The sequence below is a fragment of the Triturus cristatus genome, chromosome 11 (genome assembly GCF_964204655.1).
Source record: "Triturus cristatus chromosome 11, aTriCri1.1, whole genome shotgun sequence".
Classification (NCBI taxonomy): domain Eukaryota; kingdom Metazoa; phylum Chordata; class Amphibia; order Caudata; family Salamandridae; genus Triturus; species Triturus cristatus.
Window position 1 is genome coordinate 940,520,225 of NC_140594.1, and position 15,601 is coordinate 940,535,825.

At 44.1% G+C, this 15,601-nt stretch overlaps 1 protein-coding gene across 1 annotated transcript in view; it reads left to right on the top strand.

Annotated features, from left to right (window-relative positions):
- Nucleotides 1-12,765, top strand: part of ADGRA2 (adhesion G protein-coupled receptor A2) — a 511,074-nt gene extending 498,309 nt beyond the window's left edge. Inside the window, exons 18-19 of the mRNA XM_085634945.1 lie at nt 1,438-1,527; nt 10,616-12,765. Of these exons, the coding sequence (XP_085491071.1) occupies nt 1,438-1,527; nt 10,616-11,834 (1,309 nt within the window). The 3' untranslated portion in view covers nt 11,835-12,765. The remainder of the gene's footprint in view (nt 1-1,437; nt 1,528-10,615) is intronic.
- The last annotated feature ends 2,836 nt before the right edge of the window (nt 12,766-15,601 follow it).

Below are 15,601 nucleotides of genomic sequence, written 5' to 3' on the forward strand. Positions count from 1 at the left end.
GATCAAACAATGTATTGCCTAAGCATGGGAGCTTGGATTAGAACAGGTCTCTGGCTCCTAGATCTGAGGTCGCCAGTATAGCCTCTAGACCTGGTCTCATCCTTATATGCATGCCTTCCCCCTGCTCGCCAAGACCCTTCTCTAAAGACGATTTCGCCTTGAATGCTCAGACCATTTGCTGCATCTAACATTTGGTTAATACAATAAAAGACAGCAGCCCCCAGGAACTTCACCAAAGTGCTTGAAAATGACGAAAACTGCCAGAGACCCTAATGAGTAAGGAAACAAGCATTGGCATAGCCAATAGGTCTCGCCTTTGGGACCTTATAAGTGTTTGGTTATCCAGCACAATATCCTTGGTGCAACAACATCAACTGTTGCATGGCTAAACACTTATAAGGTCCCAAAGGCGAGACCTATTGGCTATGCCAATGCTTGTCTCTCAAAGTATATGGGATGTTGCTGTGGATGCGTACAAGACCAGCCGGATATGATGAGATCTGCATGCTTGGCTTTAGCTAACTAAATAGGAATACAAAAGCACCATTTCTCTGGTGACCACTAGTGTGTTTATTTTTTAGCTTCTTACTGAAAATGTCCTTGTTTTCTGTGAGGGTGTGAAAGAGTGGGGACTCCCATAGAAAGGCATTGGCTGATAAATGTTTTGGTCAATGCAGGCTGTTGAACAGAAGCCCTCTAGCTCTTTTCATCTTCGTGAGCTGCATGACCGAAATCCCGCTGGACATCCTTTTTTTATCAACAAAGGCTTTAGAGTAGAAGTTTGTCATTCTTTTTTGCCCATGTGTAGGGCAGGAGTTTGTCAGTATCTATCTTGGACTTTGCTTGCTGTAACACAAGAATTTGTGCAGGTATCGCTTTGTCTCTATTGCAGTGGGGGCAGGAGTGTCTCTAACTCTCCCTTGATCTACAAGCACTAATAGGCAGAAGCACACTTGGGTCTGCCTGCGATGTGTGTCCCTCGAAGGGTTGGCGTCTCTCTAGATCACTGTTTAGTTGCTACTTTAGAGCAGCAGGTCTGTTGGAGTCCCTGAAGATGGCATCATTTAGGAGCAGCAAGTGATTTCCCTGCTTGCAATACATGAACTATTTTGGAATCGGACCTGATGCTTTAAGGGTAAGAATGAGTTTTAATGTTGCAAGTTGTAGAAGTTTGAAGATGTATCTGTTACAAAATAATTGTTCACTAAAATGTAGCTACATATCTTATATCGGGGTCAAATGTTGTGTGATGCCTCTATATGTGATGCTACTGGGAGGGAGTCAGGTAGGACACGCTGTTACTTCCATGTGCTCTTTTTATTTTGGCTGGGTTGATTTTTGTCTCTTGAAGATGGCATACAGATTTTCTGCAGAGAACTTCTACTTTTGTGTTTATGATGTGGTACAATGATCTTTTCTCCTGTATTTTGCTTTCAGGTTTTACCTCATTGCCGGAGGTATTCCCCTCATTATTTGTGGGATAACTGCAGCTGTCAACATCAACAATCCTCGGGAGAATCACTCCAAGTAAGTATACTTACATGTTCATCACTGCTTGCCTTCTTACCAAAAAGCGACAATGGCTGTTGTGTTTTCTCTGGACAATGAAACATCTGCAGTGCAATTTCCAGTGGAAGCTCGATAAGGTTGAAGTGATGTTGCGGGTGCTGCCAAAATAACCCAGCACCTAGAAATGCTAGTCGCATGGTGCGCTAAAGTGTTTTCATTCACTCATCCAAACTTGGATACAAATTCCACATAGGTGGAGTTGGCACGATCAACCGTTCTTCCATGATTTGTGGGACATTACTTCATGCGAATTATGGAATAGTCAACCCAGTGAAGAAGGACATCAGGGGCATTTCTTTATATGTAGCTACTTGCCCCATTGTCCGGGGCTGGGCCTGTCCTGTTTGATACACCCACTTCAGTAATTATTTGTTAGTGATATGTGTGAAGCTGACACCTGCCTTGTCAGAACATGTTATTCTGCTTCTACCCATATTTTCCAAACAGAAAAGAGGACACAAGATTGTCATCTACTTTGACCTAATCAGGTCATACATTGAAAATAAGGTTTGTCAGACTCATCAGTTCGTTCTTAACTTTGGCACACCTACCAGTCATGATTCCCTGATTTGCCTTGGTGCTTCAAAAGTACACCAATATCTTCACACCCACCACATGTTAGACCAATTCACAACAAGTTGTAGAACGAGTGTAGTGTACTGAAACGATTACATATGTACCCAGCTGCCTGTGTCTGTATTTCATCATGGACCTTTAATATTTCACGCAATATTGGGGTTTCTCCAAGTAAAGCGAGCATGCTGGACTAATGGAGGTACTTTCCAATTTTAACAGTCTTTAAGAAGAGTAAGTTTCAGGTAATTTATGGTTTCGTCAATTCTCTGGTAAAAAATTCTTATTTCCGTTTTCAAACTTCATGAAATAGAATATCCGAAGGTTGTCTTTTTACAACTTCATAGACTTGGAGTTATAGTTGTAAAAGGGAATGACATTCTTCTAAAACATTCTGCAATCCAAAAGAACCGTCTCCTTCGGTTTGGCTTGGCCAGTAATGCACGTCAATGGAATCAAATAAACAGCAAAGCCCTTCAGCACTGCCACACACATCCAGGCACGTAGCACACTGCAAAACCCCCTTTCAGCTGGGCTACATCTTATTTTTTCCATGAACGAATCTGAACCATAAACTAAGCAATACATTGGACAGACAGATATACACTAACCACTTTGAAAGGCTTCAGACAACCTCAACTTCACTCCACGAGAAGCCCAGAACCATGGAGGAGGACCAGGCAACAGAAGCGCTGCAACACCATGCAAATTCTATGACTGTTTCTATAGAATACTGGTGTGAAAGCATATTTTCTCTCAACATACATATGAATACATGTGAAAGTGTTCCACAACAAAACCTACCCCCCCCCCCTCTCTTTATTAATGTCCAACAAACTATGGCTCTGCTATTGCTATTCTCAAGCAAACGACTTGATGTGATAATATTCCTCATACAAGACATGGTTAGCATGCGGTGAGAGAAATCAGCCCGACTACATGTGGAAGGACAAGACCTTCAGACACTGTGGCCGAGTAAGATTACTGTTTCCACCGCGTCAACAGAACTCTTGAAGTAAAGATGATCAGTAGTTGGTATTGATGGGAGGGTCAATGCTGGACCATTTTTCCATTGACTCTCTTTGATCATATGCAGGCCAAAGAAGGAGAGACTTAGAAGTCATGAACAAAGCAACATGGCCATTTATTTTCCGAGAAGCACAATCCTTCAAACACAATTAATTCCCATTAGCCAAGTCCCCCCTCCCTTTTCTTCACCCCAGACACTTACCTACCACCTAATCCTTCTAGACTACAGGTCATAATGAATTAGAAAGCCCTTTAATGATGACCTCTCCTGCCTTCTCACAAACATGTTACCTAGCTGCACAAACAATATATGCTTGAGAGCCTAAACCTCTGTGGAACTCAAAAATAAGAATATAAAAAAGCATTTCTAAGCACACTGGACCTCACCCAGTAACCTTACAATCCTGCACGTGACAAAGGCAACACTCTGGAATTAGTCATCATGGCACTCCCTATATTTATTAACCCCAAATTCTGAATTGGACAGATCCCCAACCCATCCCACTTTCCATCCACCATGCTACATCCATCCTCCGCAGTCAGTCGATGTAAATATTATAGTCCTGTTACGAAATCTTAGCCATAAACTCGCCATATTTTGAGATTCCATACTAGAACCTGCCAATGTGGATGCTTTTTAGCACACATCAAAGATAAACTGTGCTGGAGCATATATAAGATCAGCCCGCAAAAAGTGAGGGCCATCTAGTTCAAGCCATAACCAATTGGTCAACACTTCAGGGGTGAATGAAAGGCCATCTACAAGCAAATGAAACTCTGGTACAATGTGCAAGCAGACTCCAAGCACACAACACGCAAAATCTATCTACAACACTAGCAGTAACATATTAAGCATGGATAAAGGCAAATGCCATCAATCAACCATTGCAGAAACAAACTGCAATAGCAGAGCACCACAAAAAATAAGTGAAAACCATATGCTTTGAAAAAATATATCACCGTATACACATTCTTAAAATTTACACTTTCCTGGACATCATCTTCATAGCTCCTAAAGAACACCATTTCTAAGCTCTTCCCTCTGGCCTTATAGAATTGATGTGAAATGTCCTCCAGAGGGATTCTACCGTTTCTACCTCTTCCCGTCAGTACACTGTACCAATTTTGGAATAATTTTACCCACAATGTCTGTAAAGTTTTCTGCTTCTGTCATAGCTAGGTTTGTGTTATATGAATATTGAAAACAAATCAGCAAGACTTTGAAGAGAATAAATGTATTAAGTTTGATAGGGGACCAATTTAAGGGGTGACCACCTTAGAGAGGTAGGAATATCAGTGCACACATCTTGCTGCTGGCGGTGCACATTAGCAACACAGCTCTACCTCACTTTGAACACAGAAAGAAATGGAGTACATGTGCCTGATGCCCCCTGGGGGGAAACCCCATTTTCATTAACTTGTAATGAGGAATCTCCTTTTCAAAAAGAATTTGAGCACATTGGGCTCAAAATAAGGGAAAGAAGAAACAGGAAAAGGAAAACCTTTTTCGAAAGAAAGGAAGGAATTTGGCCCAAAAAAGATCCAAGGACAAGAAAACAACACATTGAGCGCAAAGCGAAAACTGAAAAAAATATTGGAAACAGGGGGAGCTCTTAGGGTATGTGTGGGGTGGCGAGTCGTTGCTGGGGCACAGGTTCTATGATACGGGGAGGGCTAAGCCATAGTAGGGTATAATCAAGGGTGAAGGTACACAGAGAAGAAAGGTGGGCGTTAGAGGAACTAGGGTGTAGGTTGGTGGAAGAGGTTCAGTGTAAAGATGGGGAAAAGTTACTAGGGTTAAGGTGGTGGTGGATCCTAGGAGTACTAGAGGATATGCAGGAGAAGTGGCATTAAGAGTTTAAGCAAGGGTAGAAGTGCTAGGTGTAGGTAGGGGTTGAAGTTCTAGGGTTGTAGGTAGTGGTAGAAGCACTAGGTATTTATAAAAAAATAGCTAGAGGAAGGAGAGTGAGGATTTACTGACTTGGGTGTAGGTAGTGGGGGAAAGCAAGAAGGACAGAGGAAATCAGATTTGTGTTGAAGGTTCTCCTGATAAACAAGGACAAAATGACAAAGGTTACGAAGAAAAGGAAGGAGTGTGTATGCAGAGTCTCAAAAAGGAAATCAAAGATCCTGAAAGAAGGGACTATCAAAAATTGTTTCTACATGAAAGGCACCTCACACTCACCGCCAGACCCCATGACGCCAGCATACAAGGAACTGCCCTCAACTGGATCCGCTCATTCCTCACCGGCAGAACCCAAAGAATCAGACTACCACCTTTCCTCTCCGAACCAACAGAAATCAACTGCGGAGTGCCCCTAGGATCATCGCTCAGCCCCACGATCTGCAACATCTACATGGCCCCCCTCACCACCATCATCAGACAGCACAGACTCAGCATAGTATCCTACGCCGACGACACCCAGCTCATCCTCTCCCTCGCCAAGTACCCTATCACCACCAGACTCAACTTCCAGGAAGGAACGAAGGACGTTGCATCCTGTATGAGCAGAAACTGCCTGAAGCTCAACTCGGAGAAGACAGAAGTCCTCGCTCTCAGACTCTCCCCCTCAGCCTGGGACAACACCTGGTGGCCTACGGCCCTCAGCCGTCCCCCCTCACCCACGAACCATGCCCGAAACCTCAGCATCATACTCAACTTCTCCCTCTCCATGACACGACAGATCAACGTTGTCACCTCCAGCTGCTTCAACACCCTCCAAATCCTCAGAAAGACCTTCAAGTGGATCCCCCCCCCGAATAAAGGAAGGCCATCACCCACGCGCTCATAACCAGCAGACTGGACTACGGAAACGCCCTCTACGCTGAGATCAACAAGTCTCTGCTCTGCAAGCTCCAGACCATACAGAACACCGCAGCCAGACTCGTCCTTGGCATTCCTCGACAAGAATGCACCTCCCAACACCTACGGAACCTACACTGGCTCTGCATTAAGAGAGTCACTTTCAAGCTACTCACCCATGCCTACAAATGCCTCCACAACACCGGACTTCAATACCTCAACAAGAGAATCTCCTTCCACATACCCAGGAGAAACCTCCGATCCGCCGACCTCACCCTTGTTGAAACCCCACGCATCTGCAGAGCCAGATCAGGTGGAAAAACCTTCTCCTACATCGCAGCCAAGACCTAGAATGAGTTCCCGCTCCTTAACAGACGCTCCCCCTCCCTGAACATCTTTAAGAAGATGCTCAAGACCTGGATTTTTGACTGATAGGGAGCGACTCACCCCCCCCCACCCCACCCCCAGCACCTTGAGACCCTCTCGGGTGAGTAGCACGCTTACAATTCCCCCCGATTGAAAGGCATTCACCAGGATTTGACATCCTGAGAATGACATTAATTTGGAAAAATCGAGGACACAGGTTAATGGGGAAATTTTCACTAAAGATTTTTAGGTTTCGTCTGCACAGCGCTTGCGCTGTGCTTGAGAAGTCGATTGTTTTTAACATAAATTTAAAAGGGACTTCGGTTCTGCCTCCTCTTTCCTGGCTTCTCATTGGTTCCTGTATGTGCTACTTACTTTTCCTCCATTTCTATTGGCTGCAGCATATTTTCCTGCATTTACCAATGCTTGTTCCTTATCTGCTTCTCTTATCAGTTTCCCATCACTGAAATGCTGTTAACATCCGCTTTGGTGGAACTATTTTTTCACAAATTGTTGCCTCTTTTCACCCTCCCAGCATATTTCCCTAACTATTTATCACCGGGGAAATTAAGTGATTTGCATAGAATCCCAGGATGTTGTTGCTGTCGACCGGGATCCTCAACGCTCGAGTCAGCAGCTCTGGCCGCTGCGCCACATCCTCCCCACTCCTGTGTTATTTGGTAGGGCGCTCTTTCCTTCTCTCAGACGATGATTTTTAGAAAACAGTACTTTATTCATCACATATGCAAAACCAATTCGTTGCCAATGCTTGATTTAAATAAGCACACAAAACTATTGCCAAAAACCTGCTCAGTAAATGAAAAAGCGTTTGAAACTGAAACTGCCGCTCATGCTGCAACAAAAAGAGTGGATAGAGCAAGTACAAAAATAGGAGATGAGGGCATGCATAGAATCAAAACTACAAAATTATTTCAATAACTGATTTCATGTCACTTTCAGGTGGTGCATAAGTAATGTGGAGGTGGGCATGTCCGTTGGGACTGTGTACGTTGTGTGTGTTCAGAACACAGATTGGCAGGAAGGCCAAATAATGTATGAGGATGAAGTCTGAATTACCAACTCACACAACTTGATGCATGGATAGCAGTTTGAGATGCCTGTCCACCTGTGGAGAGCAGAGAACAGGAAGGTGTAGAGATACTAGGGTATTTATAATGGTGGAGTCAAGAAGCTCGAACTGTGGTGGATTACGTCAGTCCCCAAAATTCTCCTCAGGAGCACCAAATTGACACCCTCAGTTCTTCAGCACACTGAGTAGCTTCAATTTAAATTGTGTTCAGTACAAGCAAACCGCTCACAGTCACGTTCCAGGGCTTTTCACAAATACACTTTTACTGTGTATCAAAAACGAATGTAAAAAGACTGATTTATACCTCCAGGTTTTAAGGAACACTGAACATCCCACGACATAGCCCTTCTTCTACCTCTTCCTGGCTGTTGAACTCTCTCTGACGATCACCCACTCTTAACTACACTTCCATCTGGACCCTAGCCCCACCTCTTCTGATCTGATCTGTATTCCTAAAGTGGTGTAGCAAGGAAGCCATGGACCCCAATGCAACCAGTGGCGGCTCCTCCTCTAAGCTGGAGGACCGTTGCCTCACCGCATGCAGCTGTGAAATAAAGAAAACATAAAATGATAATAATTTGTTGTTATTATCATTTTCTGTTTCCCTGCTGCCGCAGCTTTGTGGGCTGGGCGGGGCGGCTCTGCTTACAGAGCAGGGGAGGAGTGGTTTGGACTCCCAAACTACGCATGAATGTTTGGGCGGCCCTCTAAGGCCAAACAAACATTCATGTCACTTTCCCTGTTCTCAATGCAGGCTGCATTACAGCCTGCTTTAAGAACATGCCCAGGCACCCTTTCCCTGGCTGAGCGCTGATCCATGGCATTCAGACCAATCGCAACGCTGCATTGCAGCTTTGTGATTGGCTCAGGAGAGCCAGGGAGGTGGGTGCATCCTGCTTCCCTGTTCTTGCTGGACAGATGACGGAGGGACGGCAGAGAAGAGACCCGGTTTTCAGGTACGTTTTTCTCCGTTCTCTTCCCTTTTTTCTCCAATATTTCACACCACCTCCACTTTTTTTTACCCTCTCCATCTACTCTGTTCTTTTCCATTTTCTCTTGTATCTCTAAACTCTCCTATTTTCTTCACTACCTAAATCTCTGCACCCTTTAAGTTGCTCCCCTTCTGTCTCTCTTTTGTCCGCTGTATCTCTCCAGTTGTCATCACCTCATAACCCTCTTAGAACAAATACAAAGCTAGGCCCCAGCCCTCAGAAAAAGTCTGAGCTGGCAGTCTGGTATGTATATTGCAGCTGGTGCAGGACCTAGAGGGGCTGCCTACCCCTCTGCATCCATCGGTGCCACTGAACCACCTGCACCACTGAAGTGATGCTTCTGACATCGCCATGTACTAAGCCTATTTTATGAATCAGTAAAGTCTTACCGAATCGCAAAATGGGTTTAACGACTCTTTGTGAACCATAAATTGGAGGGCGGGGTGGTTTGAAAGGGGTATCCCCTCTTATTTGTGATTCACAATGAGATGTATCAATGGTTTACAACCAAATTTTAATCGCGAAACACTGGAATGCTATTGACTCCTTAAAGGCAGTGATAACAGGTTTCCAAAGGGCCTGAGGTTTCACTGGACAGCTTCACCTTTGAGAACTATGTGGCATATTTACTAGGAAGTGGTGGAGCGCGGGGTTAGCCACCTTGGTTTAACGCCGCACTCCGCCACTTCCAAAATGCAGGGCTGCACCATATTTAGAAGGATACGGTGCAGCCCTGTGTTTCCCCCTGCCCTGGCGCTAATTTTAGCCTCCTAGCACCAACGCAGACACCCTTGCACCAGAGTGCAAGTGTGCCTGCGTTGCAGGGGAAGATTGTTTATGTGCAGGAAGGTGTCTCTTCCTGCACATAAACAATCTGAAATGGCTTTTTGAAACTTCTTGTGTGCTGCTTAATGCAGTACACATAGAAGTTGCAAAACGTAATTATTTTTAATTGATTTTTTTTATGTTCAGGAAGGGTCACCTACCTGCACATCAACAATTAATGGCCTTTTGCTGTTTCTATGTGTGCTGCACAATGCAGCACACATAGAAATAGCAAACACAAGGAGAAATGAAACCTTTCTCCTTGTTGCACCTGTTTAAGACCAGGTTTTCCCTGGTCTCTTTTTTGAATTGTTCCATAATAACGCTGCCCTTGTAAATATGGGGCAGCATCAAAATCAATGGGTTTTGCGGTGGAACTCCCACTGCAACACCCATGGCCCGCCCCTTTCATGCAAATATAGCATGAAAGGGGGCCTTATTTACAAGGTAGCTTTAATCCACGTTAAGTGGCTTAAGGCTGCCTTGTAAATAAGGTGAAGCCCATATCGCCCTCAGGCACATTGCTAAAAGTGACGTTTGTGTGGAAATAGGGACTTGTATATATGCCCCTGTGATTGGTGATCTCAGAGGAAGGAGGCAGTTGTTCCATGCCTGCTCCCTAAAAGTCTTCCAAAACAGGAAACTATTATATTTTTATTTTATAAAAACAATTAAAGTTGTCCATTTGTGAAGTGAACACAGGAAGGAGTGTTCTTCTGTTCCTTGCAGGCCACCATCACTGTGTTTGTAGCCAGTTACAGGGGATAGCAAACAGCCTAGTTAGTATTCGAGAGCCAGCTGCTTCTGTGATCTCCTGTGATTAGAGATTTTGCAACATGACCTAATTAACGACTGGTTGCAAAACGTCAGTGCTCAGTGTGTGACTGCTTGTGCTGACCAGTCTGTACGCACATCTGGCCCACGTTAATAATTCACTTTTGGTTGCAAATACAAAGGATTGGATCCCCCTGCAAAGGCCTGAGTGTGTAACCTGTGGCCACAGTTTCAAATACTGTAATGCCGCGAGAGGTCAATAACATCACCTCGACTGAGAGAGAAAATGACACCAGTTAGAACATAGAAAGATGGGAGTTCAATTGAGAAAAATGGAGCTGCACCCGTTTTGCAACAGTGAATTATTGATGTAGCAGTCTGCGGTGCAAACTTGGTAATTTGCAAATGCTCAACTTCAATAGTTAATATTGTTGCTGTATTTGTGGTCCCCTTGATAATGGTTCTCTAGATGTGGATAGTACCTCATGAGGATGTGCTTGGCCTTCCAGTCATTCTGAGCTATGTTAGAAGAGCTGTGATGAGATCAGGCAGATGTGACAAATTCCTCACGTATATTCTATCTTCTTTCCACAGCTGTTTGGTGTGGCAGCCAAGCCTCGCTGCTTTCTATGCTCCAGCGGCAGTGATTCTTCTCGTCACCTGGATCTACTTCTTGTGCACAGTGATTGCCCTCAGACGCCGGCCGGCTGAGCAGAAAGATCCAGTGGATCAAACAGAACTTCCAACACGACTGAGTGGTGGTGGCAGCAACCCCTTGTCTGACTCCGGTTCAATTTCAGTGAGCCCCATCTCACAGAATCTGGATATGGATGGTGTACACACTCTGAAGGTGCAGTTCTGGGCCCTGCTGATCGTTCATTGCCTCTATATTGCCCTTTGGGTCTTTGGGGCACTGGCTGTGTCACAATCGTGGTACTACAGTGTCATGTTCAGTTGTCTCTATGGGGTGGTGGCAGTGGCTTTGGGGCTCTTCGTTTTCATTCACCACTGTGCCCGGCGCCCTGACGTGATGTCAACTTGCTGTCCCAGCTACAAGCATGCATCGCCAATGCAAGGTTATGTGCACCCAGGCATTATCGTGGATGACACCTCACAGGTTTTCATTGGTTGCAGCCCTGAAGTAGCCACCTCGGTTAAGTCCTCTTCTTCCCCCTGCAGCAGCAGCCACTCAAATCCGGGGCACTGCAAACTGACCAATCTCCAAATAGTGCAGAACCAAGCTGAAAACTGTCCACGGAAGTCTGCATGCTTTGAAGAACCACAGCCAGTAAATAATAAAAGTTCTACCATTCCCAGCAGATACACAAACAATTTGCATGCCCGCAGGAACCACAAAAGCAGAACTAAACAGTACAGAGAGGGGAAGCACCACAGGTTGAAGGTGCTGAGAGGTCCTTCATCAGACCTTCCCTCCAGCGAGAGTGGTAGCCTCCACAACAGCCATTCAGAAAGCTACCAGAGCAGCCGCAACAGTCCCTTGAACAATGGCAGCACTGGGGGAACCAGCCGGGATCCTGACGGAACACTGACGCACTCCGAAGGTAGTGATACCAGTGGCCAGCACCCGCAGCAGGCGCAGGACATAGATAGGTCGTCAGGGCGGAGTGCTAGCAGGGACAACCTGAGACAGGCCAACAGCATGGAGCGTGACGGCAAGCGACGCTCCTACCCAGTCAACATGGCCAATCAAAATGGTGTCTTGAAAGGAAGCAAGTATGACATGAACCTTACCAGTGTAGACAGCAGCACTGGCATGAAGACTGGTTTATGGAAGAGCGAAACCACAGTATAGCTTGAAACCACCTTGCATCAATGGTGTTTTACACTCTTTTAGGGGCTTTGGTGTTAAAGAAGAACATACACCCATTGACTGAAGAAATTGGCCATCAGGTTTGTGTCCTGACTCCTGAGGGTTCCTGAGATTCTTCAAGCAGGTCAATGGTCGGATTGATTCTGAAGGACAAGTAACTTATATCACACTGTAGCCCTTGGTGTGGGAGTGGTTCAGTGCCACGGAACGTAAAAGAGCTTGCACGCATTATTGCAAGCTTATTGGACCTAAATGAAGGAGCATTTTCTTATCTTTCTCTTAGTGAAGTACAATCCCACTTTCACCCCTTTAAGAGACCAAACAGCTCAAAATCAGTTTTGCACCATTTTTGCACCGCATGTTTTAATCTGGAGACAGACTCTATTTCTAAAAATGCTTTATATATTTTACAGAAGAAATGTTTATTTTTCAAATATCTAAATATATATAATATTATATGTGTGTATAGATATGCTATGGCTTGAAGGACACCAACACTCCAGTCTCTTGTAGCAATTGGGACAGTGATATATCCATGCAGTTCCTGTCAAACCAAAAAAGAGGGTTTAATATATTATCAACCATAGACCTACTTTTACTGTCAAACAGTGAAGTTGTGGTGAAACATTTGTCATTTAGGATTCATAAAAGTAACAAACAAAGGTATTTTGGTTGATTATACGACCTTTGCAAGTAATTTGGTGTTTAGCCCTATGGGTTACTAAGCTAGACAATGAATGGTGGCAAGCAGCTAATAGCAAGCACTCCAAGAAATCAGAATATGTGTAGTCTAGATTACTCCAGGGATGTAATATCATGTTGACCTTTGAGGGAATGTTCTTTCTTTTTTCTGTAATTAATATCCTCTTATTTTGGTGCTAACCGGTGACTGTTAAGAATTTTCTATGTAAAATGTTTGGTCCAATCTTGCGGTTTGTCTAGCACAGAGCCAATCATAGATTCTCAAGCTTGCATCTACTGTCACGCCTTTGTACGCTATTGTATTGACACAGACCGACCTGGTTCAGGGGGATGGTGGAATGTTAGGCTGTTGAACACATTTTTCCTCTTCAATGTGCAAGTGCAATATAGTGAATGATGTCACAATAGATTTTACAACCCAACCAGACATCATCAAAGAAAAGAACATTTTGGAACTTCTATTGTTGGTGATTGCTGATGAGGTGAAGTTGTTCATGTGTCCTCACATGGCCCCTTTAAAAATCATAGCTTGGGGAAGATAATAGCTGGAGTTTCTAGTGCCAGCAATGATTGATGTCCTAAAACATACTTTACATAAAGGATTTGCAAACCCAATGCAGAATGGACATCAAAGATGCTAATTCTAGACTTTGACTACATTTGCAGTAGCTCTGCTAATGAAAAAGTTGCTTGTCCCGTAATGTGTCAAAGTGAGCGGCCTTCACTGGGATCTTGCCAATCAGATCACTTATAAAAGGGATGCAACATGCCAACAACCAGTTAATCCCACATGTAATTGTAAATATGACATCAAGGGTAATGGGTTCCTTAGACTTTTCCAGTGGTCTATTCATGATCAGCAAGGCAGAAGGGGAGGAAGCGGGGTCTTTGCACACAAAGCCAAACAATTCCCAAAGGTCCCCGTTTTATTAAAACACAAAAAATGACCAAAAGCGCAAGATCATTCTCAAACATTCCTCAAACTAGCCATTGTGTTGCAAGCTGTATAGGCCCAGTGAAGCGGATACTAACTTGTATAGCAGCGTGTGGTGTGCTTTCATTTCTATCATTTTTATGTTATGGTAAGACTATCAATACATGGTGAAAAACCACCCGTTTCACGCAGATAGACAAGAAGCAGTTCCAGGGATACCCTGCATATGTTGGATTTTTGGCATGGAGTCACAGTAGAAGCCATGGTTGTGCAAAATTTCAAACCAAAACTGGCCATGTTGAGTTGTGTCTTCATCCTTGGGTACCAGCTTTTTATAAATGGTTGAAAAGGCCTACGTTGCACTGCTATGCCGTGCTTCAGAGAGTTGTTCATTTTATTTTTACTTGCAGCACCATTGCGATTGCTTGTATCTCGCAGGAAAGGCACCACTGGATATATTTTAAATCCCGGGATGGCGTGGTTGGCTTTTTCCCTTTGCACATGGAGACTGCAGATGTTACTTCAACATCCATCCCACTGGACAACGCAGAGTTGCATCCCAACCTTCAGAAAGTCTGGAAGAAGCTCCACATTCCACTGATAGATGCTAATCCAAGCCCCGCGTTCACACCGTTCTTGGTTCAAGGAAACAAGAGCTCGCTGTTCCTTTTGTTATCCAAGTGCCGCGACCACCAGATCGAAATCTACAAAGTTGTTTGCTGCCTTTTCATGTGCATGACCCACGTTGAACTTGAAAAGAAATAACTGTTATATTAGAATTATAAAAATTAGATAATTGGATATACGCTTTCGCCCTTTGTAAGGAGAACATACTATTCCCTTTTATCCTAGTGGCTTTACACTTCTCAGGTCCTGCTGTCAGTCCACTCAGAGGTTTGAAATATCAACGCCAGATAAGAAATAGTTTAGTTTAATAAGCACATCACTTTGATCAAAAGCAACTGTTCCTCGTAAAAGCACTTAAATATCCAGTATCATTGGAATAAAAACAAGTCGGCCATTTTGTCGGAAGTTTCCCAAGACTAACGGAGACGTTTGATCATTGTTTAAATGCAACTGATTTCAGGACTACTGCACCTTCTCGCCAGTATTTTCTATTAGTTGTGGATTCTTCCTTATTTGCACCCCCCTTCAAAACAAAGAAAGCTAAGCAGGGCCACCAGCAGCCCAGAACAAAGGACCAAAGCCCATATCCCAATGCCTTTGAGGGATCCCAAGTACCCCTAGCTGAATTCATTTTTAAGTGCGGCTGAAGGAAAAGAAGTAACATAGAAAGGCTACGTTTGAGGTCTCAAAATCCAGTCTACTTCTCTTATAAAAAGAGAACCCGGTAGCAGACATACAGTTAATGATTTTGCAAAGCACAGTTCTTCAGTGTATCTGTGGCACTGCACTACCAATTGACCGCTTCTCCCAATCCTTTCATCCTTTTACCAGCCCTGACAATAAAATCCAATATGTATTTTTTCAACTTGACACACTTCTGAGGGGTAATAGCTATGTTATTTTTTGTAGCTTGCTGCAGTAGTGTCTGGGGTGGAGTACCTTTATTCTTCTGGAAGAGCGTCCGACGTATAATCTCTATAACGCGCTATTACTTGCACAAACTGACAGAAGCAGAGAAGGCGTCGCCCAGCTTTCCATAATGTTTGCAGCTCTACTGTCTGCTGCCTGACTTCAGTTTGTGGGTTGAAAGTCAGGTGGGGTTGGGACAAATACATCGAACTGCTTCAGCAGTAATGCTCTCATTCTGCCTTAGCAGGACCATAGGGCCTCATGTACTAATATTTAAAAAAACAAAATCGAGAGACCTATGCCTGCTCCTACAAAATGGTTTTTGACACATTCACAAATTGGAAGAGGTCCCCTGGGGGTCCCTACGTTGTTTGCGAATGGTTACCAGCTCCTTTGCCTTGGAGGTAAAATATCAATGTTTTGCGACCGGAGTTCGGTCGTAAAACATGAATGCATAACTTAAGAAATTGGTATTTGGAAGGGGCGCCCTTTACATGCCCCTTTCAAATAATGATTCTGTATTTATTCGTAAACCCAATTTGTGATTCAATAACATGTTACCAAATTGCAATTTGGG